The 24,588-nt window shown below is 40.3% G+C and overlaps 5 protein-coding genes across 6 annotated transcripts in view; 3 read left to right on the plus strand and 2 right to left on the minus strand.

Annotated features, from left to right (window-relative positions):
* LOC108046396 (cGMP-specific 3',5'-cyclic phosphodiesterase) overlaps positions 1–3,545 on the plus strand; it is a 46,975-nt gene extending 43,430 nt beyond the window's left edge. For both annotated transcript variants that reach the window (XM_044458461.1, XM_044458462.1), the window contains 3 exons: positions 705–858; positions 1,011–1,170; positions 1,230–3,545. In XM_044458461.1, coding sequence (XP_044314396.1) covers positions 705–858; positions 1,011–1,170; positions 1,230–1,851 — 936 coding nt within the window. In that variant the 3' untranslated portion in view covers positions 1,852–3,545. The remainder of the gene's footprint in view (positions 1–704; positions 859–1,010; positions 1,171–1,229) is intronic.
* Positions 9–404, minus strand: LOC108046366 (protein new-glue 1). Its single transcript, XM_017126019.2, has one exon. It carries the CDS (start codon positions 402–404, stop codon positions 9–11), a length of 396 nt encoding a protein of 131 aa, XP_016981508.2.
* Positions 3,546–5,263: 1,718 nt separating the features above from the next.
* On the plus strand, positions 5,264–6,346 carry LOC108046420 (ribosomal RNA processing protein 36 homolog). Its single transcript, XM_017126082.2, has 3 exons — positions 5,264–5,403; positions 5,458–5,995; positions 6,151–6,346. Exons 1-3 carry the CDS (start codon positions 5,338–5,340, stop codon positions 6,279–6,281), a joined length of 735 nt encoding a protein of 244 aa, XP_016981571.1. The 5' UTR covers positions 5,264–5,337; the 3' UTR covers positions 6,282–6,346.
* LOC108046431 (39S ribosomal protein L11, mitochondrial) lies at positions 6,285–7,262 on the minus strand. Its single transcript, XM_017126095.2, has 3 exons — positions 7,028–7,262; positions 6,677–6,961; positions 6,285–6,514 (listed from the first exon to the last, which is right to left on the minus strand). Exons 1-3 carry the CDS (start codon positions 7,160–7,162, stop codon positions 6,344–6,346), a joined length of 591 nt encoding a protein of 196 aa, XP_016981584.2. The 5' UTR covers positions 7,163–7,262; the 3' UTR covers positions 6,285–6,343.
* Positions 7,263–7,352: 90 nt separating this feature from the next.
* LOC108046411 (serine protease HTRA2, mitochondrial) lies at positions 7,353–10,079 on the plus strand. Its single transcript, XM_017126072.2, has 3 exons — positions 7,353–8,198; positions 8,260–8,774; positions 8,973–10,079. Exons 1-3 carry the CDS (start codon positions 7,611–7,613, stop codon positions 9,136–9,138), a joined length of 1,269 nt encoding a protein of 422 aa, XP_016981561.1. The 5' UTR covers positions 7,353–7,610; the 3' UTR covers positions 9,139–10,079.
* Positions 10,080–24,588: the final 14,509 nt, after the last annotated feature.

The raw sequence follows: 24,588 nt of genomic DNA on the forward strand, positions 1-24,588 counted from the left end.
GACTTAGTCTATCGACGAAAAACGCGGAAATTACGGTTCTTGGACTTCTTGTTGAGTTTTCGGTTTGCAGCAGCCTTCTTGGCCTTTTTGATGGCATTCAGGCGGGCTTGACGAGCGCGGATACTTTTGGATTTGGTCGAGGAACTGGTTAAGTTTCCGACATTGATCTTTCTTTTCACCGAGAACTTCAAACCACTTACACGGACGATTTTTCTATTAACATCCGAGGTAGTTGAATTTGTCGACGATTCCGTGGTGGTGGTGCTGGTGGTGCTGACCGTTGTCGTGGTAGTGGTAGTAGTTGCCTCCGTGGAAGTGGTAGTGGAAGTGTCAGTATCGGCAGTCCTCACTTGAGCCACATAAACGACCATCGAAAGGAAGAAAAGAGCGAGGGAGAACTTCATGTTGGATGCTTCAATTGTAAACTGATATGCCTTTTGCTGGGAAAGTGGCACTTTTATAGTATATCCAAGACTGGTTGCCGACCTTCAATTAGCCAAAATCTTTGTTTGCCAAAATAAGTCTGAATTGAGTCCACCTTGACTGCGATAAATGGTGAACTTTTGTTTAAGCACATGTCTTATTCTATGGTGACGTCATGGGTACAGGTGTTTTAAACTTAGAAACTTAAGAATAGAATTGTTAATCTTAGCTATTAACCGAACTTGACTTAACGGAAACTTTGTGTTTGCTTTAATTTTTAGGCCTTGTCACCTGAGGACTATCGCTCGGTCATGAAGACCGTGGAAAGCGCCATCCTGTCCACCGATTTGGCCATGTACTTCAAGAAACGGAACGCCTTTCTTGAGTTGGTGGAAAATGGCGAATTCGATTGGCAGGGCGAGGAGAAGAAGGATTGTGAGTCACATTTATATATACTTGTTAGTTTTTTATGATTTGTTTTGGTTCGAGAATACTTTCCTTTTAATTTTGATGTCTTAACTCTACAATAAAACTTTTATTTGTATCTTTACTAAAATAATTTTTATTCAAATAACTTTATACTTTAGTACTTTGTGGAATGATGATGACTGCCTGCGATGTGAGTGCTATTGCCAAACCCTGGGAAGTGCAGCACAAAGTGGCCAAGTTGGTGGCCGATGAGTTCTTCGACCAAGGAGATCTTGAAAAGCTGCAGCTCAACACCCAACCAGTGGCCATGATGGACAGGTGAGTTGTGTAAAGGAAATATAAATATAAATATAAATAAATATAAATATAATTTTTAGGGAGCGCAAGGACGAGCTGCCCAAGATGCAGGTGGGCTTTATCGACGTGATCTGCCTGCCCCTTTATAGGGTGCTCTGCGACACCTTCCCCTGGATCACTCCCCTTTACGAGGGCACCCTGGAGAACCGACGCAACTGGCAGGATCTGGCCGAGAAGGTGGAGATGGGCCTCACCTGGATCGACCATGATACGATTGACAAGCCCGTGGAGGAGTTTGCCGCCTGTGCGGATGAGGAGATCAAGGACATTGAGTTCACAGTCACCACTCTCAATTGCAATCAGCAATCGCAGCACGGCAGCGAGGATAGCCACACACCGGAGCACCAGCGAAGTGGCTCCAGATTGAGCATGAAGAAGACAGGAGCCCTGGGCAAGGCCGTTCGTTCCAAGCTCTCGAAGACCCTCTACAACAGCATGGATGGCTCGAAGCCAAAGACCTCTCTGAAACTGCTGGAGTCCCATGTCAGCGAGGACATGGACGACAAGAGCCCCACGAGTCCTTCGCAGCCGCAGGCATCCGGCAGCGTGGGCCGCATGTCCGCCTCGTCATCCACCTCGTCGGCCGGCGGTCAGATGGTGGACAAGTCCAAAAAGCGCTCCAAACTGTGCGCGCTGTTATGACGAAAGCCGTCCAATTAGAATATGGCGACTCCCTCCAGCACGACGGCCAGTGAGACTGACCAAAAGTGTGGAGGGGGGCTGACCGAGTTCTAATTGGATATTTGCGGTTTGGAAAAATTCACAATAACTTGTTGCTCTACCTGTATCTATTACAGTGTGACGTACTCTATTTCGACTAAATTTGAATACCATTCGTATTGATGAAACTATACTTTATAGCATTCGATTCAGTTTAATATTGACACTCATATTTAATTTAAAACAAATTCTACCACATACTTCTGAAATGAAAAAGCTATGAAAATGATTTACTAACTAATATTATTTGGAAAACCTTTTTCTTAATATGAAATCAAAAGGGCCCCTATTTATTCGAATTTTGTTTTCATATCCATCAAATCTGTATATTACAAAAGTACAATTTCATCAAAAAGAACTCCTTCAAATTTAATCGAAATCGAAGTCGAAAGCGGGAGTATATGTATATGTTTGATATATGTTTTAAGTACTATAACTATCCCTACACAAGCGGATGAGCATTAGGCAGAAGCAAATGCAGTTGCAATATTAAGCATAAGTGAATGTCAAAATATGTGATCTATTTAAGGTCCCGAAGGTGCGAAGCCCCCGGGTTGAACCTTTTGTCGGATACTATCCCCTCTCTCTATCTATCTGTCTGTCGCTTTTAGGTGATTGAAAACCGCGAAACTAAACTAACTAAGTAGATCCAACCAACTAGCTAAGCGTGTACCTAGTTACCCTAACCAAATCGTGCTAGTCAAACGTATGAGATACTATATGAAACACCCTAGTTAAGCATTTGTGAGGCTATATTCCAGGCATCGGGCATCAGGGGGGATCATCACTAGTCCTCGCCTGTGATCGGCTTGAAATCTACTTTATAGCTAAATAATATTTGTATGCACAGACGTGTGTATTTACCTAGCAAACTATAGCAATATTATATGATATTTCCCACACGATTGTGAGCACAGCACAAATATTGAGAAATCGAAATCCTCTAAAACGCTCTAATATGAATGAATTATACATTTCGTACTATGTTTGATTGTATAAATATAAATATTAGCTTAAAGATAGACAGCAGTCAATTTTTGAACTCGAACTCAAACAAAATACGAATACGATAAACATTTAGCATATATTTAATCGCACTCGGTTAATACGAATAGACCGGTCCCACACTCTCCTAGTTGTTGCAATGAAGTTTACTTTATCTGTGTGTACGTGTACAAAGAAAACTATATACTGTAGAGCATAAATATAAACTAAATATATAAATATATACGGAAACTATATGAAATATTTACATGTGACTAATGTAACTATAACTGAATTGCTTAGAATTAACGTGTTTAAGTGCATCTCATTTATTTTTTCCATTGGTCTGCGTGTGCTAAACAAATTTGGCTATAAGAATATTAACAAAGATAAACGTTTAAAACTATTTTTCTAGTTACTCTGCCGCTCGCTTGAAAATCAAAATCCAGATAACTTTATGAGCCGATTTGAGCATTTTTCTGGGTTTAGTTGTGACAATTGATTGTGTATATTTCTCTAGACAGTTTCGTTGCTTGTTTCTGTTCACCAACGATTTACAATTTATTCACATTTGTTTACCTAATTGTGTAAGACTTGCAATTAAATCAAAAATAAATCACACCATTGAGAATTACTCCAAAACATTATTTTATAATATGATGCCTGGTTTGTTTGTGATGGTAGGTACAAACTAAAATAATAACAATTCCCTTTTTAGTTTGTATATTTTTATACCCCTGCAGAGGGTATTATAATTTCAGTCAAAAGTTTGCAACGCAGTGAAGAAGACATTTCCGACCCTATAATGTATATATATTCTAGATCAGCATCACCAGGAGAGTCGATCTAGCCATGTCCGTCCGTCCGTCCGTCCGTCCGTCCGTCCGTCCGTCCGTCCGTCCGTCTGTCCGTTTCTACGCAAACTAGTCCCTCAGTTTTAAAGCTATCTGCTCAAAACTTTCCCAAAAGTTGTCTTTCTATTGCAGGTAGTGTATAAATCGGAACGTGCCGGATCGGCCGACTATATCCTATAGCTACCATATAACTGAACGATACGAAATGCCATAACTTTTGTGTTTGTAAGTCCACAAGTCTTTAGAGGTATGCCACTTTGAAATCGGATTATATTTGGTAAAGTTATGGAATCTAGGAGTCCAATTGTGGGTCATCTTTGGGCAACTCATCGGAAACTTAGAAATAACCAACATGAAAATGGGTCAAAAAGTCGGTCAACGCTAAAATGAAAATGTTGAATGCAGATTTTTAGAGAATCCAACCACAAGTCTTTAGAGGTATGCCACTTTGAAATCGGATTATATTTGGTAAAGTTATGGAATCTAGGAGTCCAATTGTGGGTCACCTTTGGGCAACTCATCGGAAACTTAGAAATAACCAACATGAAAATGGGTCAAAAAGTCGGTCAACGCTAAAATGGAAACTTTGAATGCAGATTTTTAGAGAATCCAACCACAAGTCTTTAGAGGTATGCCATTTTGAAATCGGATTATATTTGGTAAAGTTATGGAATCTAGGAGTCCAATTGTGGGTCACCTTTGGGCAACTCATCGGAAACTTAGAAATAACCAACATGAAAATGGGTCAAAAAGTCGGTCAGCGGTAAAATGAAAATTTTGAATGCAGATTTTTGGAGAATCCAACCACAAGTCTTTAGAGGTATGCCACTTTGAAATCGGATTATATTTGGTAGAGTTATGGAATCTAGGAGTCCAATTGTGGGTCAGCTTTGGGCAACTCATCGGAAACTAAGAAATAACCAACATGAAAATGGGTCAAAAAGTGGGTCAGCGCTAAAATGAAAATTTTGAATGCAGAATTTTAGAGAATCCAAACACAAGTCTTTAGAGGTATGCCACTTTGAAATCGGATTATATTTGGTAAAGTTATGGCCGATTGGAAATGCCATAACTTTTTGTAAAGTTAAGAACTTGGGATTTTTTATGGGTTTTATGGTCAACCAATATAATTTACAGAATATTCTGCAAGGGTATATAAAATTCGGCTCCGCCCAAAGATAGCTTTCCTTTCTTGTTTGTGGATAAATTATAAAAAATCAAAATATTTTTATTTATTATAAACTGCGTAAAAATACTTAAACCAATCATGAATATTTTTTAGTGTAAAATTTATAGTAGTGTTTTTCTAAACAATTTTCTTTTTGTAAATATTTAAATTTGTCCATCAAATTATAAATCAAAATTAGCGGAGACACCGACCCGCAGCGGAGACACCAACACTTACTCCACAGGTAGCGAGTATATAAACCATTTTATTTCCTTTTTTGAGGTGAAAAAACATCGATGCCATCTCTAGTGTGCAATCAGCTGTTGGACGTTAAAACAACCTACTACACGTGAAATTTTTAAAAGTAAATAAATATAGTTTTGAAAGGAATTTAAGGCGGATATGTCCTCTCCCAGTGAATCCTCATCGGCTTCAGAGCACGAAGCATCCAGTGAAGATGAAACTCAGGTAAAAGTAATCAAATGTTTGCACTTAATTTTTAACATTTTCGAGAATTTTCAGAATGCCATTCGTGACGATCTTAAGGGAATGTCCTTCGAGGAAATAATGAAACTCAAAGAGGAATTGGGCGCCAAGGTCTACAAAGAAGCCGTCCTTGGGGCCAAAAGTTCAAGACCCCAAAAACCCAAAACCAAAAGCGATCTTAAACGACTGAATAAGAATCGACCCCGTGAAATGAGCACCAGGAGGCAGGTTCCATTTTTGGGAGCAGAGCACAGAGTGGAGAGGAAAAAAGCTGTAGAACTTCGAGATCCAAGATTCGATGAGAAATCGGGAAGTTACAATGCAGAATCCTTCAAGAAGAACTACCAGTTCGTCTCCCAAATTCGCACCAAGGAGGTCGGCCAGCTGAAAAAGCAACTGGACGAGGTGGAGGACGATGAGGAAAAACATCAAATAAAGGACACCATGCAGCGACTAATCAACAAGAATGTGGAGGACAAGAAGTGGCACACAAAACAAAAGCAACTCAAAAAAGAGCGCGCTGGCATTCAAAAGAAGCATAACCTAGGACAACAGCCTCACTATCTCACAAAGAGTGAGTTTTAAAATATTTTTTTAACTTTAAGATACTAGATATCAAACTAACTATAGAACTGCGAGTTCTAGGCAAATGATACAAAACGTAGATTTGAAACCCTGCAATTATTGAAAAGCTTTTTAAACACAAGCTCAATATAAATTCCTTTTCAGAGGAGCGTCGTGCCAAGGAACTGGTGGCCCAATTTGAGAAGCTGAAAGACACCGGGAAACTGAATAAACATATGGAAAAAAGACGCAAGAAAAACGCCGCCAAGGACCGCAAACGCATTGGCATAGAATAAGTCTTTCACTTTAAGTATAAATGTATTTTTAACAATTAAACACACAGTGCTAATCAGCAAACCTAGCCCGTGCGCAACATCTTGGCCTCTCGCTTCTCCTGCAACTCGCGCCGCTGCTGCTCCACAATAATCTTGCGCTCCTCTAAGAACTCCCCATAAGCCACCGGATCTATGTCCTTGACCACCTTGATGCCACAGGTCCGGGCAATGCAAATTAGCATCTCACACATTTGCTGAAAATAAAAGGATTCATTAATTTGTATAAAAAAAGTTTGGGAAAGAGATTCAATCGGAAAGCATATTGGCTTGTAGAACCAAAAGAAAGAAATTAAGGAATCTTGAAGGTATGAGTTTAACTTTGAGTCTTAAAGTATTAATGTTTTTGGAAGACCTACCTGCATAGTAAGAAGGGCATTTGGCGGATCCTGAATTTTGATCGAGGCAATTTCGTATAAATGCTTGAGAGTGATCATGCCGGCGACTTCCTTGCCAGGGGTCATGGTGCCTCTTTGGATTCCCGCCGCCTGTTTCAGGAAATAAGTGGCCGGCGGATGGTGGATGACCAAATCAAAGCTGCGATCGCTATTCACGGAAATCCTGCAGGGCAATGGCACGCCTTCCTTCATTTCTGCGGTCTTGGCATTAAAGTCTTTGCAAAAGGCGGCAATATTAATAGCTCTCTGTGCGGGATATAGGATATAGCATAAAAATTATATATTTATCAATCTTCAAGCCGGCTAGTTCACCTGTCCCAACATTGGTCCCAATGGAGGTCCTGCAGCGGCCATTCCCGCGGGTATATTCGTTTTCAGTTTGCTCGTGTGCGTCACACGATCCACTGTCTTCTTCAGGGATTTCAGTTTACCCGCCGCCTTGGACATTTTAATTGATTTATTTTAACTAAACGATTGTCTGCAACTGTTATGCAAAGCGAAATGTGTTGGTAGAGGGAAGAAGAAGAACCAGCAGAAACAGCTGTGGCAGTGCTGACAACCGTTTATAAGTTGAGGGTTCTAGCTGAAAAAAATGTTCAATACAGCAGGCTTTTAACTGGTAATACTATGACAGCAGCGGAATATTTTTAAGACATTTTTTATAAGAGCTTAATGATAAATAGCCAAATTTTCGTGAAAAAAGCCAAGCAGCCACCCCTAATGCGAGTAAGAAACAGCGCGGGAAAACAGCTGTTTGCACTGCCTATCGCCTATCGATAGCCGAGGTGACACAGCAGGCAGCTTTCGTGGCAGTGTGCCAAATTGAAATCAGCTGCCAGCTGAGAAGTGAGAAATTAAATAACAATAACAAACGCGGGAATAATCACAGAAACCGATGGCTTTGCGCAGTTCCCACCGCCTGAAAGTGTTCCTCAGGCGCTGCACTGCCTTCCCCGTATTCAACACCCACGCTCCCAATCGTAGGAGCAGCCAAATACCAAGAAAAAGCGCCGATCCAAACACCAATGGCTACAGTGGGCAGGATCGACACAATGACGGTCAAAATGAAAGTGGCTGGCGGAGATTGGTGCGCTTCTTTGTGCCGTTTTCCCTGGGCGCAGTGGTCAGTGCGATGGTTATTAAGCGGGAGGATCTGACGCCGACGATCACCGCCTCCAAAATGAGCGGTCGTCGACGGGACTTCAACTTTATAGCGGATGTGGTGGCTGGCTGTGCCGATTCCGTGGTTTATATTGAAATCAAGGACACCCGCCACTTTGACTACTTCAGCGGCCAACCGATCACCGCCTCGAATGGCTCTGGTTTCATCATAGAACAGAACGGTCTCATCCTGACCAATGCCCATGTGGTGATCAACAAGCCGCACACAATGGTCCAGGTGAGGCTTTCCGACGGCAGGACCTTTCCCGCCACCATCGAGGACGTGGATCAGACCTCCGATCTGGCCACTCTGCGTATACAGGTGAGAAATTGGACTCCCTCTTTCGACTCAATCGTAATTCCTTTCCCGAAAAATCCTACAGGTAAACAATCTGTCTGTGATGCGACTGGGCAAGAGCAGTACCCTGCGATCCGGCGAGTGGGTGGTGGCCTTGGGCAGTCCGCTGGCCTTGAGCAACACGGTCACAGCTGGCGTGATCAGCTCCACGCAACGTGCTTCCCAAGAACTTGGTCTTCGAAACAGGGACATTAACTACCTGCAAACTGATGCGGCCATTACTTTTGGCAACTCCGGCGGACCCTTGGTTAATCTGGATGGCGAAGCCATTGGGGTTAACTCGATGAAGGTGACTGCAGGAATCAGCTTCGCCATACCCATCGACTATGTGAAAGTGTTTCTAGAACGGGCTGCCGAGCGGCGCAAGAAGGGCTCGGCGTACAAAACTGGCTACCCTGTAAAGCGGTACATGGGTATCACCATGCTGACGCTCACTCCAGACATCCTGTTCGAGCTCAAGTCTCGCAGCCAGAACATGCCCAGCAACCTCACGCACGGAGTGCTCGTGTGGAAGGTCATCGTGGGGTCACCAGCGCACAGGTGGGTCTAAATAGCTAAATGTTTGTATTATCCGTGGTGCTTCAACATCTTTTAACATAAATCCGACAGAAAGTCCAAAAAGGTTCTGTTGTGAACTATTTCTTTAAAATACAAAACATACTTGCTTTTTTAAGTTTGTTATTTGATCTTAAATGATTTTATTACTTATTTAATCTGTTAACTCAAATCTCTTTCCAGTGGCGGCTTGCAACCCGGCGACATAGTGACACACATAAACAAAAAGGAGATTAAGAACTCTTCGGATGTCTACGATGCCCTGGCAGACAATAGCAAAACCTTGGATATAGTGATCCTGCGTGGCGTCAAACAGATGCATGTGACCATAACGCCAGAGGATCCCTAATGAAACCGGTGTTACGCACCTGTAAGCTTCGATCAACTACCATATTGTGTTTGCCTGACTTGCAATATATATATATATATTTATAAACGAAATCGACCGATCCTGGGAAGAAATCGCTGACAATCCCACCACACACACGCTCCTATTCCAAATCGAGTGCCTGCCTATATTTGTCACTGGCTAACGAGTAGGGAAATTTGCATAGATCGCGGGCTCGTTATCAGTGGCCATTATTAACAGCGACACGACCATAAGTTAATCTACGCATCGTATGGCACAAAAATGTATCTCCGACTGGGTCGATTGGGTCGTCTGTCCATTTCCGAACATCATCGATTTCTCTTTCATGAGGCGCTGTGCGTGTCTCCATCTTCCTGTCCGTCCGATTGTCCCCATCCAACAACGACAAAAATGTATTTACGCTAATTGAAATATCTCGCGTTGCGATCAATCGATGCCATATTTTTTATAGGCCAAACCTCGGCAGTGGTGCAGCAACTGCTGCAACAGCGGCCGGCAGCAACATCAGCCGCGAAAACGTCGAAAACCGAAATGCAAATTTCAATAAATTTATGCAACTGTATTCCCAGCGCTTCACTTGGCCCCAGCTGTTCATACCCTCGGTTGGGTACTTCAAAAGTGTTTTAAAAGTTGAAATGATTTTTTGTCAAAATTTTAATTCTAAACTTTATTTGATGATGTGATCTAATAAAGTATTGAAATATTAAAAATAGTATATTGGTTCCTCATAGACAACTTAAGTAGTAAACCTTTTCGAATCAAACACAAGGGAAATAATTTTTACTTTTAAGATCCTGTCTTAGCACTTACATATATAATTTCAGTTCAAATTTATTTCAACTTATTTTTTATGTATAAAAAAAGGACATATATTTTTATAAGACAGCTTGAATCTTACACAAAATAAAACCATTAAAATTTATATTTGTAAATAACTTGGAAGAGTAATCAAACTTCGGATCTTGAAGTACATTTTACTTTGGTTTCGGTTTATTTGTGGGTGACAAGGCAGAGGATGCCGATGATGTTGTTGCTGCTGCTGCTGTCGTTGCGTGAAAAGTGAAATTCTTGTGATTATTAATTTTGTTTTCGCTTTTGGCGATGCTACGCTTTTTTAGTTTTTGCATATAAATTCATATATTGATTCCGCCGGACTGGCCGGCCATTGTTGTTGCAGTTGCCGATGTCGTTGCCGTTGCTGTCGTTGTTTATGTGACAGCGGCCTTTATGACATTGTTGGCACTAAGTTACCTTTATTGCTTATAAGCCGCACGCATAAATGCAGCTTAAAGTTCATAAATTTGCCAATATTCACTCGGCAAGGGGTTAAGCAAACGGACCTCTCTTCTGCGATCGTGTAAACACTTTTTACTTTATTCGCTGGCGCCCCACGCTTTTTGCACTTTCTTTCTGCCATTTCAGCCGCTTGGCGAGCATTCGTTTCCATTTCGGATTTCAATCCGCGCTTGCACTCGCTGCGCCAGCTAATTGAAATATTTAAAATGCATAAAAGTATCGCATTTAAACTTTGCAATTAGTTTGTGGTGATCGCCGCAGTTGCTGTCGTCGTGGGTACGGATATGTTGTAGTTGTCGGTCGGTTGTTGTGGGCCGCTTAAATTACAAACCTGTGAGAAATTTTGTCGCTCTTTTGGTTGCTTTGTGACTTGGTTGTCAGCCATACACTAGGGAAAATATGGGCAAAACGACTGCTTAGAGGTGCTGGGGAAAAAGCTGAAGAAAGTGAATTAGGTTAGACCCTCTATGCCTTCGAGTACATCATAAAGGCCAACTTCTTTTGTTTACTAAAACGAGCAAATAACAGAAACTTTTAAATAAGATAAAACATATTGTATTGAATACTACTCAATTTTGTAAACATTGCTAGAAACTCATAAAATATTTATAATTTACGAAGCCATTGGACTGGCTATTACTAAGTTATTGTTATTACTTACTACTTTTATTTTATAATTGTTTTATAAATAAAATTTTCAAAAAAAAAGTATAAAAATTTAAATTAAAATATCATTTAACAAGCAGAGACAATAGATATTTAAAATAGATATGTACATATATAATTAAACAAATTTTAAAGTGCAGGTCTATTTTCAAATTGATATATCCAAAAGGGCATTTGGGCTCGTATTGAAACATTTTCGCAATTGGCGGACATTATTGTGAATTAAGATCACAAAGTTGTTTTTGCGGTGAGCAGCGTTTTGTGGCTGTGATCATGTTCACACGCTGCGGCCGTAAAGCCGAAGCCCTAAAGGCGGTAAGTGTCGTGATTTGGCCGGACTTTCATAAAAGGCGGCAATTAATAATGGAAGTAGTCAAAGGCCCAGCAACTCCATCAAACGAACACGTTTGACGAGGATCATTTGGATGTTTTTGTAAATTTTGCGATTCGATTGAGCTATTAAACGTGCTGTTAATTGTGCAGCCACCGACGCTTTGGGTCAAAGGACTGCAAATTGTCGCATTAACCCAGAAATGTCAGACTAAAGATCTTGCACATGTAATGGACTTTTTGGTTTTTGGTCTTTATTTCCTTTTAGGTGACCCCATCAGACACCTAAATCAACGACTTTCTCGTGCGCTGTTCCCATGAACTGCTCACATTTAAACATATTGGCAGGCGCATTGGAAAAGTGCATAAAGCAACGACGATGGCGAACGAACACCTACAACAGCCGGCAACTTTTGTAATAGCAACAACATTAAAGTTCATGACACACAACTGTAAAATGTTTCAGACCGAAAAAAAAAACTTTTACCGCCGATAATAAATGGCTGCGACTTTGCGCCCCCAAAAGTTCAAGACATCATCGCATCGCCGTCCCGCATGTGAAAAGTTCTCCTCCAAAGACGGACAGCTGGACAGTTGGACAGTTGGGCATTTGGCCGTGCTTGGAGCCATGGACAGGAAGTCGACGGCTGGCCTGGCATAGATGAAAACGAAGCCAAGAGCAAGAGATCGGGCCCGATGGCCAATGCCACGGGCCATAAATCACTTGAGTATGCCAAAAGTTACATAATAATTCTGCGCTGATCATCGTCGCGATAACTGATGGACGCAGCGGCATTAATCAAGAAATCAAGGGGGGTGAGTTGGGGAAATAAAGCCATCGTCATCAATCCGTTGTCCAAATTGAAATGTGTTTTAATGTGCCATTTTATGCGGCGTGCCAATTGGTCTCCTACACATTTTTTTTTTATATTTTGGGGGCTGGGCCCCAGCTCGATTGCATTAAATCAACAGATTCATAAAAATGAAAAACACGAAAAATTATGATGATTACGCGGAAATGTGTGGCAACTGTGCTTTTTGTGGCCACTGGGCTAAAATGCTTTATGAAATTGCACAAGTGTGTTTGGCCATTTGCTGAATTATGGCATCCAGGTTTTTCTCCTTCTTACTTTGTTATTTTTTTCGATTTTTTTTTGGTTTTTTGGGTCGCCGCAGGGCGCTGGTGCATTGCAGTTTTCATTAAACGCTTGGGAAACTGTGCAACTGGGAGTCAGGGAGTCGGGGAGCCGGGTTTTAGTGGGTCAGTTTACACATCTGGCTTTTGGCTTGGTTTTGTAGTGTTGGTCAAATATTTGCGCCAGCGCACAGAGTCATCATCATTAATAACGATGAAAATTTCACCTGTTGGAAAAGCGTTTTGCGTTTTGCGCAGTGCTGCCGCTGGATGTTTATGTTTTCTTTATTTAGGCAAATCCATCAATTACTATACGCTCGAGTGTGGCCCATTGGGGAAGTCATTTGTTTGCTCGGAAAACGCTGTCGAGCGTGACGAAAACAAGCTTCTAATCTGGCCCAGCCGAACTGGCAACTTTTCGATTCGATCTGTCCACCGAATTGATTGATTTGTCAGCGGTCGGCCACTGACAATCCCACAAATCCCCAAGATTTATGCCCATGTCTTCTGACCATTTTCAGACAAATTATGCATAGGCTTTGAGACTCAATGTAATATTGAAATGATGTCATCGCCGCGATCAGCCGCTAAATAATGTACAACAAATAAAGATCAATTTCAAATCGATATCCACTGTAAAATCAATCCATGATTTTCTGTTGTTCAAATGAATTAAAATTCATTTTTTATTGATATTCGTTTTTGTGATTAAAATATCATAACGGTGGCTTTCAGAATTACACACCAAGTTAAAGTCTCTGGCAGTTAATCAAAATCCAATCAATCATCATAATAGTCACTTTTTCTTTCTGTGTGGCAAAGGCGGCCACACAGATTAAAGAGTGGAAATCGGGCCACCTGAATCATTTAATTGTTGCGATTTTTCACAAAATTGAAACATCTTCCGGCATGGAGAGCCAAGACAAACGATGTGTGCACCGAAATTAGTTTTTCGCATGCTGCTTGCCCGAGGCGTGAAAAGATTTTCACATGCAAGGTGCGGCGGTATCTACAACAACAGAAACAACAGCACCTGGAATAACAACAACAACAGCAACATCCAGTGGTAGCGCGGCAAGTGTTGCTCTAATTTATAAAATGATTTTCTGCTACCAAGTCTGCGCTGAAAAGCACTAAAATGTTAGTAAGAGTGATCGAAGGGGTGTTACCTTCAAATTTTAAGAAGTAAGCTAACTATTATTTGACTAAATAAATAAACATTTTTACAACTAGAAAAAGTTTCAGATTTCAATAAAATGTATTATTATACTTAAATATTAAATAGCAATCTTATATTAATTTTGTATCTTTTTCAAAGCTAAGTTCTATTATTTTACATATTTGCCAACTAGTTCTTGACTCTAACTTATTTTTTACTTTTTCCAAGTTCCCAGTAAAACCCCTCTACAGAATATTATTATTAATCTATTGTTGTTTGTTAAGTATTAATCATAATATCATTTTTTATTTATAACTTCCAAGTGTTATATTAATTTAAATTGATTATATTTTTTAACAAAGCGAACTAAAATAATATTTAAATGATTTTAATAATAATTACTAAAAAAATTAGTTTAACAAAATGAGCGGTATAAGTAACTTTGAATCGCAAATGGACCTACAAGCCAAGGTAATCCCCTTTAAAGTCCAGGGTATTTTCCACAAATTAATTGCCTTGCGGTTCTCACACACTCACACTCGTCTTAGGCATGGCAGAAATTTCACTTCTATAGAAATTCCGCAGCTCAGCGATCGCAGAGCCTGGGGCTTTTCTTTCACACTTTTTTCACTGCTGGTGCTGCTGTCACTTGCTTTAGTTGCTGCTGTGCTGCTGATGTTGCTGATGTTGCTGATGTTGCTGGTGGGCCGCTGATGTTGCTGTTGCCTTTGTTTATTACGCATGACACGCCACACTCGCCCACCCATCATAAATGCCGTCACATGTTTTAATTAAATGCCAGCACAGAAAGGCCTTAAAAACTTTATATATCTTGTCCATTAATTGAAATTACAAAGCAAGACGATAATATCCGTCTGTCAGGCTCTTTTTATTTTTTTTTTGGCAATAATTTTGATTTTTACTATTTACACGAAGATGTTACCATGCTGACAATGCGTCGGCAAATGGGGGAGCGACTTTCACTCCTTTTAAGCACGGAAGGTAAGTTTATGACCCATCCGGCAGGTAGTTCGGATTTTATGTTCTATTGGGGCCATAAAACATGCCGGACCAGTAAAACATATTGTATGGTTTGATGGATTTTCGATGGATATGCGATGGATTGCTGAATCGATGGGTCGAGTTCGTTGTCTGAGTCTTTTGATTCGGACGGGCGTGAAAAAAGTGTGTGCGTGGGCCCCTTTTTTTTGGGGTCCCCATCGAACCACTTTCGTTGCTGCCATCAATCAATTGCCAAATGCTAATGCAAATTGAATGCTGTTTTCATAAACAACATCCAAATACACGCGAAATGTCATTAATTTCAGCGCCGCAGCGCCAGAAAGAGCTCTACCAAATCAAGTCGAGCATTTGTCTCATCGCTTAAACATTTCAATTTCACTCGCAGCGCGCAGTCCGTAGTTTCTTTTATTTATGGCTACTAAATTACGTATCCGTGCTGCGGTCCCGATGCCGGCCAGGCTTTGATTAATGATCTCGCCCGGCACACTGACTCAGAAAGCATTGGAAAATCGGTGGAAAGGGGCTGTGGACCGGGGATTTGGGGAGTTAAGGGGGCTGGGGGGTTATGGCAGCGGAACTGGGCCCACTAACGATACAAATGTACCGCTATCGCCGCACAGTAGTCGCTGTGACACGAAAGTTGCCGGGCACACGCTAATCAGGTTAATTGTCTCTCAATTTCCTGCAACTTGCCGCAAATGCATTTCAATGAGCTGCCAATTTGCGCGGGAGTCGATGAGATGCTGAAAAGGGTGACAAGGTACACTCAGATTTGGATTGGTTTCAAAAATGGGCGTTTGAAGTTCTTTCTTGATTTATAAGAGGCTTAAAAAACTAAGAACATAGTTGGTCTTAAGTTAAAAATATAAAAATTGTTATATCCTTGCAAAGGGTATAATTTTTAACACATATTAAAATTAAATTTTTTAGCTGTGAATGACAGTTGATATTTTTAACGAATTCAACGAAGTATGACATTTTAATCTTTTATCATTATTTCCAAAGGCTTTAATCAATAATTTGTAAGCGTTTTTTTGGTAAATTATCCAAAATACAACAAGCAGCCTAAAGAATGACCGTTTTGTGCAGCTGAGAGGCTAAACAATCAATTCCAAGTTCCAAATATTTTTTGACCAATTTTAGAATTTTTATAGGGGTTTCATCATTATTTTTTGCTAAAACTGGTGTAAAATACCATATTTTTGGCTGTGAACGCCAATCGATTGGAATTTTTATAACGAATTCAACGAGGTATGACATTCCCCCATTTGACCCCTTTTTCAAATGCTTTTGATCAAAAAACCGAAGCTTGTGATGATTTTTTAGAACTTTGGACATACAAAAAATGCTTTTTTTTTTCTAAATTTGAAAAGTATTTTTAGAACGTTATTTTTCACAGTGCAATCATTCTGCCATCAAGACGTTTAAAAAAGGAAAGCTAACTTGAGCAGCCACCTCTGAATTACGGCAATTTGAAAGCAGCAACAACTGCAAGGCCGGCAAAAAGTGCATCAACATTAACGAGCTGTTCATATTTCAGTCGTTTATCTCTCTCACTCGGCGAAAATCCTTAAAGAAAAATGCACATATTTAACTAATGATGGCCACTTAACACAAACCCCGCGACAAATCAACGAAAAACACACCGCGGTACACCGGTACACCAGTACACCAACTTTCCCAGACGGGCGGTCGCAAGTCGGCGTGGGTGCTTGGCGAACAATATTATACAAGTATATAAATATATAAACATAAAAATTATTAAATGCCTCGCTGATTATGCGCAGGCAGATCCGTGGAGCCGTTGGAGATGCCTCGTTTGGACTGTTGGTTTGTTGGTTTGTCCGTTTGTCCGTTTATCTGTCCGTTTGTCTGTCCGTTTGTTTGTTTATTGTGCTTGCTGATGACGTTACCCCCCAGCAGCGGTTGTTGCCGAGATGCAGATGCCGCTGTTGATGACAACAACAATAATATTGTTAATGATAATGCTTATGAGTTTTCCTTGTAACCGTCTGCCGTCTGCTGTTGGTGGAGTGATAAACGTTGTGCATGTGCAATTAGTAAATGTGTGTTCACAAAGAGCCAGTCAGCCACCCAACCAACCACATTGAAAAATATATATAACTGAACAAGAGACCCAACTGTTGCAGTTGGCCAACTTTCCATCATCACATGTCAGTGGCCAGCAAAAGTATTGACAGTTGCAAATCAAATCGTACATTTGAGTGCATAATCTACATATAAATTATGGATATCCATTCTTCCTCGTTCCCCTTTCTCTGGCAGTCGCAGATCCATTTCCCGCTCCAGTTTGCTGAACATGTCTTTCTGAGCTTGTTCAGTGAATCATGGCAAACATTTCGCGGAAATCGCAACCAGCTACAACAATAACAACATGAGTAACAAGCACCTAAGAAAACAAGATAGAAAGGCCGTCTTGGGAATTGGTATCTTCAAATACGCTAACCTTTAACAAATTGGTAGAACATATTGAACTATATTAAATTTTATATTACCGAAATAGAAAAGAATAACACAAATTTTAACATAACTATATTGATTAAGCACGGTTTTGTTAACTGTACTATTTTTAAAAGATGTTGAACTGCGGCTTAACATAGAAAATTAAAAAAACTTTGAAAAATAAAATATATTAAAATTGATGTGATTAATAAAAAATTATATGGTTAAAGCCTGTGGCTTGTATACTTCAAATGTAAAGTTTGCTTTATTTCCCCTTTAGTTACGTAACCTCTGCAACCGTCTGTTCAAAATAATTATACCCTCATCAAGGGTATTTTAAGCCCGGAGAGTCGTGTACTTTCCAAATGCCTGGATACATTTCATTTCATTGCGACTCATTTCATTTAGTTAGATATCATTGGCGTCCCAGTTGGCTGGTTAGTCAGCACTTTGCATGATTTGATTGGCCGTTGGTTGAGCAATGAATTAACCCACAATCAGAGGTTCTAGAACAAAGCCTGAGACTCGTAATCTTGGGGCCAATACACTATTGACTTAGTTTTTTCTGGCAGGCAGGCAGGCACGTGCTGATGAAGACACATGGCTGTGGCCTGGCTAAACCATTCAAATGGCAAATTGAAATGCCAACTTGTGTGGCTCTGGCCGATTGCAATCAGCTGGCACAGTTTGTCTTCATCAGCTGCAAAAATAAGTTAATTGCTTGGCCAAGACAAAGTTGTAACTGCGGAGAGTTGGTTAAGTTGGCTAAGTCGCAGCACTCCAGTTGGCCAACTCTGGGGACCCAGCTCCGTGACAAGGTCAACAACCTTCTTTCGCCTTGATTAAGACATTTTATGGTTGCGGTCCAGTGGATATGGGCTTGGAATGGGAATTCGAATGGGAATGGCGGTGGAAATGGAGGCGGGAATGCGAATGCCAATGAATGGCTTTCTTTTGTGGGGCGGGCGGTTGGGGCTTTGAAATGTCGAACAAATGTTTTAAACTGCATGAATTGGCAATATTTGTTATTTCTCCCTCATTGTTGCTTCTTTCCCTCAATTGGTTTTTACTTTTTTATTTCTTTTTGTTTCGGCCAACTCTTAACGGGTGAGAATTCGCCTGGCTAACGGACAGCCGACAAACGGACAAATGGACAAACGGACGCACGACTTGGCAACAAATTGAAATTACCTTACATAAAAATTGTTTGACCGAAATTGTTTTTTGGGCACTTTGCCTGCAAATGAAGGCAAATTATGTTGTTCGAGACAATTAAGCTGCAACACACGGAAACAATTTGCTGGGGGGCCCAGAGCTAGGCACAAACAACAAGAGCAACATGGCCACAAAAGCCAATGACGCTTTTTGGCCAAAATAACAGCAAAACAACAACGGACACAACAATAACAAGTACGCGCAATTTCAACGCATTGCGCAACATAATTGAAATGGAATGGAATTGAATTGAACAACAACGAGCAACAATTTGCAAAATCGACATTTAAATATGCATTAACCACATTGACGGTGTTGCTCTTTCGGCTCGCCTTGGAAAGTGGTTACTCTAACACTCAAAAAGAAAATAGACAGTCAGTCCTTTTATAATTTATGATAATCAGTTAACAAATTATAAAGTTTCTACTTTAATTTATAAATATTAAGAGGTTCTAAAAATATAAGGAAACTTAAAGTGCATTACTTAAGCCATTCTAAAAAGAAAATATTATTTTATCATAAATTTAATTTATTTATTTACAAATATTACATTATATCATTAAGAAAATGGTAATAAATTGATTTATCGTTAAGAACGCAACAGTCAAGTAAATTATTTGTTATTCTTGTTCTGAATGAAATTAACAAAAATATTTTTAAGTAGATAGTTGTGAAATTAGATTCAATATTATTTAGATTCTTAAAGATTTCCATAGGAAATTAAGGAATATTTATAAATAATTAATATTTCAAGAAACTTTCTGCTTTATCTTCTGTTTTAAAAATAAACTAAAATTACCCAGACTTGTGAATAATTTTTTCCAAGTGCTCCTCGCTGGCCATAAAAGTGAGAGTCATGTAGACACACTCGAGACCTAGGCTAAGTACTTTCGCAGACAGCGTTTCGACCCTGTGCTAACAACCCGGCCGCGGAGCAGGACTCAGCCCATCCCTTTTTTCATGACTTAATCTTATCAGACAAGCACTGGCATTAAAAATGCACTTCAAGGTTCTGGCCATGATTATGGCCTGTGTGCCTGCGCGCAGCTCATTTCGTTAAATGGTTTTGGTTTCTGTGGCCGCTGAGGAGCATAATTCATGGTTGCGGGATTACAGGATGGGTCGATGGGCCAAGAGGATGGGGAGCAGTGACGGCAGAAGCCATTGTGGAAAATCAGCAACGCTTGTTTGGCCAGCTCAAAGCTAGCAGGAATTAAGTTGTTGTGCGTGGACATCAAGGTCGAGGAGCGAGTGCCGCAACTACAGTGCCTGCGATCAGTCCATGGACTCTATATAGTATCGCCTTGACCTCGACGAAGTTAACTTTTCATTTCCCAACTGCTGCCCACAACGCATTAATGCCCAAGTTTATGGCAGCTGCCACCGCGCTCCTCACAAATAGAAAAGCCATCGAAAAGCCGGCTACTGTGCCGCATTTAAGCCGCTTTGGTTCTGGGGCGAACAAATGCGATTTGGCCCATAAACTTTTGTATTAGCCGGGGCCAAAGCAGCAGCAGCAACAACAAGTCAATTGGCCAGCAGCCAGGCGGTCGGGCGGCATTTGCCAAAATCTTGCACAAATCACATAAATCGCCGCTCAAATCCAGCGCCATATTTGGCCAAAATGCCAAACTCACGGCTAATGCTCATAAGTTTTGCCGCGAGAGCTTCAAAAGCCGTTTTTGTTTTCATTTATTTTCGTTTGTGTGCTGCGATTGACGGGCATGAGAATACTTGCGGTCGACAGCAAATCCATCGAGCGATCGCAGCCATTAGCGACATGTGGTTTCTATAATTTTTCGTAATTACATAAATTGGTAAACGGCGATGGGAAGTTCTGGAAACGAAACTACTATTGAGAGGCTCACAGTTTAGCAACGATAATTGCTGCACTGGAAATTAAATTGAGTATGAAAGGATTCTAAAAGAATCCCCTATTAGTTTTTAATGGGCGTTATAAACATTTGTTTAAAAATGAACACTTGGTCCTTATTATTTTTACAATTAATAGGCTATCGCAATTAATATACATACTTACATATAGCGTTCATTTAAAACTCCAACACATCTAAATCGAACTAAAAAATATATAATAATAGTTTTTAATCTTTAAATAAAGTTACAATAAAAAAAAAAAAAAAATTTATGATAAAAATTAAAGATTTTCTTACTTTTCTTAAATAAATATTAATTACAATTCTTCGTCATTCAGATGTGCGACTTTTTTACAGTGAATCTAGAATTGAATTCCTCAATTTTCCCTCCCTGCATGATTGCTTGGAAAACTGCTAAATATTTATGCCAGTGAATGTCTATTGCCTTGAGAGTTAGTCAGCAAATGCATCTGATGAAATACGCAAACGGGCATCTCCACATCGATGACAATCGAATCGCATCGATCGCATCCCAGGGATTTCTGGCCAGATTGCTGCTTGGTAATAAATTCGATTTAAACGAAGCTCATTCGGAGCTGCACAGTGCGCACAACTTAATGAAAGTGAGGCTGCTGGGCCAACAATTTATTAACATATTACCAACAATTGTTGCAATTTGATTTGCTTTATGGCCGCAACGTGCCCGCGATGCGCCGCCAGCGATAAGCAGCATCTACATCTGCGTGGCCCCGCCTTGTGGAGATGCAGATGTGGATGCGAGTGTTGGGGCGATGGATCTGCAGATTCGGCAAGCGGGGGAACGGCTTCTGCCCACGACCAAAAACAAGAAAATTCGCGTTAACTCCCCCTGTGTGTGTCTTGTCCTGTTTCGTGGCCCAAGAAGTCGAGTCACTGCGACTCGGGGGGGATGGATGGAAAAAAGGTTACACAATTCATTTCATTTGGTGCAAGGCATAAATCAAGCCAACAACAAGCGCAAACCGGCTGGAGGCATCTTCCATCTTCCATCTTCCTGCTGCTTGCTGGGAGGTCGACTGAGCTGACCAAGCGCCCAGTGATATATGATTTTGTTAATTTAGTCCATTGAAATAAGCTGCAGCCGAGATTGCAGCAATAGCAGCAGCAGCAGCTGAAACGAGTTCGTTGCCTAAGTCCTTTGTTTTGCATGCACAGAACTTTTTACCTCGATCGCTTGCATAATCGAACTTGAAACGAAATCACTCACGCAGCAGCCAAAAATAAATGCGGTTAATTGAACGAGTGTCCGGCGGTCAATTCGCTGACAGATCTGGGAGAGATGTGCGACATGCCGAGGCGGTATCTCAAGGTTGCAGTGAAAGTGTTTTTACTTTTGTTTACTCGTCCGCCGCCAGGCTGTTTTATGACCTTTTTTTTCAGACGGGGCTCTGCATTTCGCAGGCTTCCAGGCTGCTGCACTCGGCTGACGAATTGCATGCTATAAAAGTGGCCAGCGCCAGTTGCGGTAACAGCAAATAAAACCAATCCACAGCCGGGGGCAATGCATTAGAGGCGCTGTAATGGGACTTTCAAAGAAAGGAAGTTAACTACATTTTCCAACATCAATACATTTTATGCATTTCGGTAGTTTTTTTGATGGAAAATATAGATATACAAAAATAAATTGCTATCGATTAAAATTATAATAGTTTTTTTTTGCTTCTGTGTAATTTTGAAGTATATATTACTTAGCTTTTGAAATAATATTTTTAACTGGCACTTAATTCAATATGCTAACGCAGGACGTCGTATCAAAAGATCCTCTATAATTCCTTCCGCTGTTGTTCGTATGCCTGTGCATATGCGAAGCCAATTAATGGGCGTGAAAGTTTATTATCATTTGCTCAAGTTTTGCTGCAGCTGAGCCTGGCTTTTCGGCGGGCTACTCGGCTTTTGCAGCTTCGCTGGCAGCATGAGGGTTATCTTACCGTGGCGAGATACTTGCATCGATATGCGAGTATTTATCACTTTCTGTTTGCTCTGTGTGGCAGCTGCGATAATCGCTGAAATGTGCTGAAAAATTGCAGCATTTTAATTGTTTAAGGCGACGGCAACTTTGTTGTTGCGAGGTAAGACAGGGACCGCCTGGCTTTCAACTTTCAACGTTTTAACATCGGCGCGTTGCACAACGGCGGTGCAAAACGCATCATCAACACATTTGAGGCATACGCTCTATGGCCAATTATAAGTTCATTTACCTGACAGCAGCATGCAAAACAAAAAGCGGGAAGAAACGTGTGCAGGCATGTGAAAAACACTGCCACCGCATTATTATCAGTTTTTTAACACTTTCCATTTGGTTGCTGCTGTTGCACGTAAAAAAATATGGATGGCAGGTAAGAAACTGATTTTAAAATGTTATACCTTTAATAAATAATAAAAATAACAATTTAGAATATTCCTGAATCTTTTTTAAAATTTAACAATAGCTTAAAAGCAATGTGAATGTTGTTTTAAAATTGTTCATGATTTATGATTCTAAAAGTTTAAATTTTGATAATCCATTAAATGACATAAGACTGGGTATAAAAAAAGTTGAATGGCAGATTAGAAGTTTCATTAAAAATTATTCGAATACATTTTTAACTTAATATATATATTATAAAAATCGTATAATATTTCTTTCAGTGCCCCAGTAGTTTGTTGTCTGTTGCTATTACATTACTGTGGCACTGCTGGTGTTGCATTTGATTTGATTAAAAACCGCAGTTATCTGCCTCACTTTGTCGCCGGCTTGATGTTAACATCGACACTTTGTTGCTGCTCCGGTCAGCGAGCTCCATTGATTCGAATGGGATGGGGATTCCGGGGGGAGATGGGGATTCCGACTGGTTAACTACAATGTAAATCGTAAGCCCCGTGTCCGCCGATCATGTAATCCCGCTGCATTATGCGACACTTGCATGTGTTTCTTACGACAAGGTCAGCTCATGGCCACCATCAAAAAATAATTATTAATGGCCAAGTCGCACGTTTAATTAGCATTTCGATATTCGAATTCAATTTATTCATTCGTCTCATCGCTGCGCAGAAAATTGCTTTTAAATCCGAACAAAATCAGAAAATTGTTTAATACGATTTTACGACATATCAGAAATGTATAATCTCAGCCTTGCAGCTTAAAGCCAAATTGCGGCCGCTGCTGCCCCACAGCTAAGTCGTGAGTCAGGCGGCAATTTATTTTCGCCGAATTAAATGCAAATTGACAGTTCCAATTGCATTCTAAAGGAAAAAAAAACAGCATACGGCAAAATCGAAAATCCAAAATCGAAATCCAAATGCAAATCGTGTTTCGTTGTTGTTTTGCAATTAATCAATTAGGCGCAGCCTCGGCTTCAGATTCAGTCACTCTCAGCTCAAGCTTGAGGACAACACTGACGAAAATAAATGTTCCTAACAAGGAGCAGCCTAAAATCAAAAATTCTGTCGGACTATATTTATTAAATGGAAATTAATGATATACATAAGACATTTGCCACTTTTCTTAAAATATAAACTAAGGCATTTAGTCATTAAGAATGAATTTTTGGGACTAAAGTATTTTTATAAAAAGAAATCTTACCATCAACTTATTGTATAAATCATTTTTATTTTATCAAGCGTTTGTGACTTGGAATATACATTTTTATAAGAACGTATATATTGAAGTGTTTCTTTTTTCGAACATTCCATTGCCTTTAATAATGCTAAAACAAGATATTTAGCTAACCTACAATATTTTTTTATCTTTTATAAAACAAATTTATTTTTCTAAAAAGAACTGCTTCCGAAACCCCTTACATTTAAGTCAAAAACTGAAGGTTTTACACACATTTCTTGAGCTTGAAGCCAACACTTTAACTTAAGCAACTTCTCAAAGGCTTGAACTAGTTGACAAGTATTTTTTCGAGTGCATTTTCCTGCTTGGGCCCAGTCAGTGTCAGTGTGTCAGGCATCAATGCCCGCGAATCCAGCTCTGACGATTCGCTGGATTCGTTGTCACCTCGAGGGAGCTGCAAGAACTGAGCTTGAGCGGCACTCCCCGACTTTCGGCGGAGCCTCGTATGCAAATGCGGCTCTTGATTTTTGCCATTTTTTGTGGGCCTTTGGATACTTCTTTTTTTTCGCCCGAGCAATTGCCCGCTGTTTTGGCGATATGACGCCGCATGCATAATGAGCCTGGGTATTCAAATGAGAGTTTTACGCTTTGTTTTATTGGTCTTAAATTGCATTTAGCGTCAAATGTCCCG

The sequence above is a fragment of the Drosophila rhopaloa genome, unplaced genomic scaffold (assembly GCF_018152115.1).
Source record: "Drosophila rhopaloa isolate 14029-0021.01 unplaced genomic scaffold, ASM1815211v1 contig_167, whole genome shotgun sequence".
NCBI classification, from domain to species: Eukaryota; Metazoa; Arthropoda; class Insecta; order Diptera; family Drosophilidae; genus Drosophila; species Drosophila rhopaloa.

Bases quoted from the DNA above. Each gene is read 5' to 3' on its own strand.
- LOC108046366 (XM_017126019.2), bottom strand. From the start codon at position 404: ATGAAGTTCTCCCTCGCTCTTTTCTTCCTTTCGATGGTCGTTTATGTG.
- LOC108046420 (XM_017126082.2), top strand. From the start codon at position 5,338: ATGTCCTCTCCCAGTGAATCCTCATCGGCTTCAGAGCACGAAGCATCC. The intron at 5,404-5,457 runs GTAAAAGTAATC...GAGAATTTTCAG, and splicing joins CCAGTGAAGATGAAACTCAG to AATGCCATTCGTGACGATCT. The intron at 5,996-6,150 runs GTGAGTTTTAAA...ATTCCTTTTCAG, and splicing joins GCCTCACTATCTCACAAAGA to AGGAGCGTCGTGCCAAGGAA.
- LOC108046431 (XM_017126095.2), bottom strand. From the start codon at position 7,162: ATGTCCAAGGCGGCGGGTAAACTGAAATCCCTGAAGAAGACAGTGGAT. The intron at 6,962-7,027 runs GTGAACTAGCCG...TATCCCGCACAG, and splicing joins TGGGACCAATGTTGGGACAG to AGAGCTATTAATATTGCCGC. The intron at 6,515-6,676 runs GTAGGTCTTCCA...TTTTATTTTCAG, and splicing joins ATGCCCTTCTTACTATGCAG to CAAATGTGTGAGATGCTAAT.
- LOC108046411 (XM_017126072.2), top strand. From the start codon at position 7,611: ATGGCTTTGCGCAGTTCCCACCGCCTGAAAGTGTTCCTCAGGCGCTGC. The intron at 8,199-8,259 runs GTGAGAAATTGG...AAAATCCTACAG, and splicing joins TGGCCACTCTGCGTATACAG to GTAAACAATCTGTCTGTGAT. The intron at 8,775-8,972 runs GTGGGTCTAAAT...ATCTCTTTCCAG, and splicing joins GTGGGGTCACCAGCGCACAG to TGGCGGCTTGCAACCCGGCG.